Consider the following 2,738-nt stretch of genomic DNA (forward strand, 5'->3'; position numbering starts at 1 on the left):
GATATATACATGTAGCACGTTTTTCCTGGTAATATATTACTTCAAACATTATGCCAATAAAACTGCAATTTAAATATTTAATGAATCAGTCTATATTAAATTTAATGCATATGTTACAGTCAAAACCCATATTAGTTAGTACACGTTCTTACTAGTTAAAACTAGTTTATACTGAGCCACTTTGTCAAAACGCGTTTTGCATAGTTAAAACTAGTTTTAACTAACTGCTTTTGATCAACAGTAAATTCTAGTTGAAACTAAGGCTACCAGGATCAACTAGTTTCAACTAGTAAGAAGGTGTTCTAACTAAACGAGACAGAACTAGTTTTCACTACATTTATTTAGGGGCCAGCTAGGCAGCAGTTCTTAATGATATCTTTGTCTCTGGCACGTCTTCCAGCAGCAAGAATTTCTCTTTGGACACATCGAATTCAGATCTGGAAGAAAACTTTTAATTAGCTTGTTTGAAAGGTGGTTAGGAAGTTAATACATATTATAAAATATATTACAATGTAAGTATTAGAGCTTAAAATATTAATTAATTACTTGAATAGTTACCAACATTTTAAGAGCATTAAATCAATGAAATAATTAATATGTCTGACATTTGTCCTTAATTATTGAAATCAATTCAGAAATACCTGCAATACAATTTGTTGAGTATCCCATATTTTGCTCCAATCTCGCGCAAGCCCTGTTCATCTTTCTGAAGAACAACTCCAATAATATTGAGGAGATCTGCTTTTGCTCTGTTGATAACAGGAATCAGTATAATTATATTGTCACTGATTTCAACAGTGGCATGTACTGAATCTGAAGCCATCTTCATTTATTTGGCCTGTTTCATCAGGTTTTCATGAGCATTTTCTCTAACTGTTCGTATTTGAGATGTTTTGTAATAGCTTCAGCTTCTGGATCTTCGTGAGAAGCTGGAGTTATTTGAGGCTCTGCACTCGTACTAGCTATGGCTTCTGGATCCTCTTGATTGGCTGCTGCTGTTGTTGGTGATTGTATAATTGTACTGGACAAAGCTTCTGAATCTTCTTGTCTGGCTGCAGCGGTAATCTGTCCATTGCTACTAGCCATAACCACTATCTCCTCTGAGTTGTGTGATAGTTCCAATTCATCAGGTGTCTCATTTACTGCATCTATATTTATTTAAAGCCTCTTTAAGATCATCTTCGTCTTGTATCTCCTTAATAACATCCAGAGCCAAACTCGAAGTCATAAGCCCTACTCGTGGTTCTGTGCCAAACATAGCTTTGTAAGGTGTTTGCTTGATACCAGAACGATATGCCCGATTTTTCAGAAACTGTACAAAGTGAAGACCGTTTGAGCAGTTAGTGGTATTGTTGTCTTGCATCTATGAAGCCAATATTTTTTCAATGTCTTGGTTGGCACATTCAACAGAACCTTGACTTTGGCTGTGCCTCGGTTTTGTGTGAACCAGTTTACACTCAGGTCAAAATACAGCCAGCTCGTTTATGACAGAATTAACAAATTCTCTGCTGCTGTCAGAGTGTAAAATACGAGCACCAAATGTCAAAAATATATTTTCTAAATGTTGTGCCACTTCCTCTGCCCTCTTGTCTTGCAGTGCATGTAACAAAACACATTTTGTCAAATGGTCCTGATTCACCACTATATACTTAAATCCACGATCTTCTTGAGTATGCATGTCGATCAGATCAACTTGGCAACAACTGTTCATTTCTGAATGAAGTATAGGTTTCGAAACATGCCCTCTTTTTTTAATGCTCCTTTTGCGCTGACAGGTTTCGCACATCGGTGGATAAATGTTTATCATCTCCACTGTTATGTTTGCATATTTTCTTGAAGTTTCAACCTTTAATCTGTCTCGACCTCCATGACCAAGGGCCTCATGAACTGCTTCAATTATATCGAAAATTTCTTCGACACATACATAATACTTCATAGGCTCTTTTCTTGTCACTAACGTCCTGGTCCCACAAATATTAATAACCTTGAATGGAGTTAATCTTCTGTACTGCTTCTGTGTCTTTTTCTCAGCTGATTGTGCTTCTTCAGTTTCGTTCACTAATTTATTGCAAGATTCTTTTGTCATAACATTGTAGTGGTTTTGTCTTTTGTTGTGTTCTTCAATCTGTAACATTCTTCTGGCAAATTCTTCTTTCCATCGCCTTTCTTGATTTAGATCTGCCATGATAAATACGTACAAGCTGATCTGCACATGCTTATCCTCTCGACCGCGTTGTTTGTTTTGGCGAAAAGCGCCCAGTGGTGGGCTATTGTTGGCTGCTGCAGCGCTGCTCAGGCGGGGAGTTTTGGAGCCCATAACTGTTCCCGTGCATGTAATTCTTTCCACGCCTCTAGCGCTTATTGTAGCGGCGCGTATTTGACATGCTTATGTGCGATTGTTGTGAGGGCAAGTGATTAGCTAACAACTGAATACCCAGAAATTCGAAGGTTTTTACAGTAGTAATGCTGTTTCAGAATTCAAAATTATTTATTATTAATTTTTATATAGAAATGACTCTTTGTATGGTATGGCTCAAAGCATGGTATTGCACACAATCCAACATCGCACTCTTCACTATACATATGCATTTCTCTTCTTATATTTTTCCTCTTGTCATCCAGTTTGTAGCAACACTCGCCATTTTCGTGTCGGTGTCTTCTTGTTTTCACTATCTCGAAAGAGTTTGGATGTATGATCAATATTCCAATAAATATTGCATTGGACAGCACAAAAATGG

At 37.1% G+C, this 2,738-nt stretch overlaps 1 protein-coding gene across 1 annotated transcript; it reads right to left on the reverse strand.

Annotated features, from left to right (window-relative positions):
- Positions 1-1,135: 1,135 nt before the first annotated feature.
- On the reverse strand, positions 1,136-2,185 carry LOC124550767 (KRAB-A domain-containing protein 2-like). The gene is made up of 2 exons (XM_047125491.1): positions 1,472-2,185; positions 1,136-1,312 (listed from the first exon to the last, which is right to left on the reverse strand). Exons 1-2 carry the CDS (start codon positions 2,183-2,185, stop codon positions 1,136-1,138), a joined length of 891 nt encoding a protein of 296 aa, XP_046981447.1.
- Between the last annotated feature and the right edge of the window lie 553 nt (positions 2,186-2,738).

The sequence above is a fragment of the Schistocerca americana genome, chromosome 9 (assembly GCF_021461395.2).
Source record: "Schistocerca americana isolate TAMUIC-IGC-003095 chromosome 9, iqSchAmer2.1, whole genome shotgun sequence".
Lineage (NCBI taxonomy): Eukaryota > Metazoa > Arthropoda > Insecta > Orthoptera > Acrididae > Schistocerca > Schistocerca americana.

Coding starts and splice junctions, on each gene's coding strand:
- LOC124550767 (XM_047125491.1), bottom strand. CDS start 2,185: ATGGCAGATCTAAATCAAGAAAGGCGATGGAAAGAAGAATTTGCCAGA. Junction 1,313..1,471: donor CTGTCATAAACGAGCTGGCT/GTATTTTGACCT, acceptor CACTTTGTACAG/TTTCTGAAAAATCGGGCATA.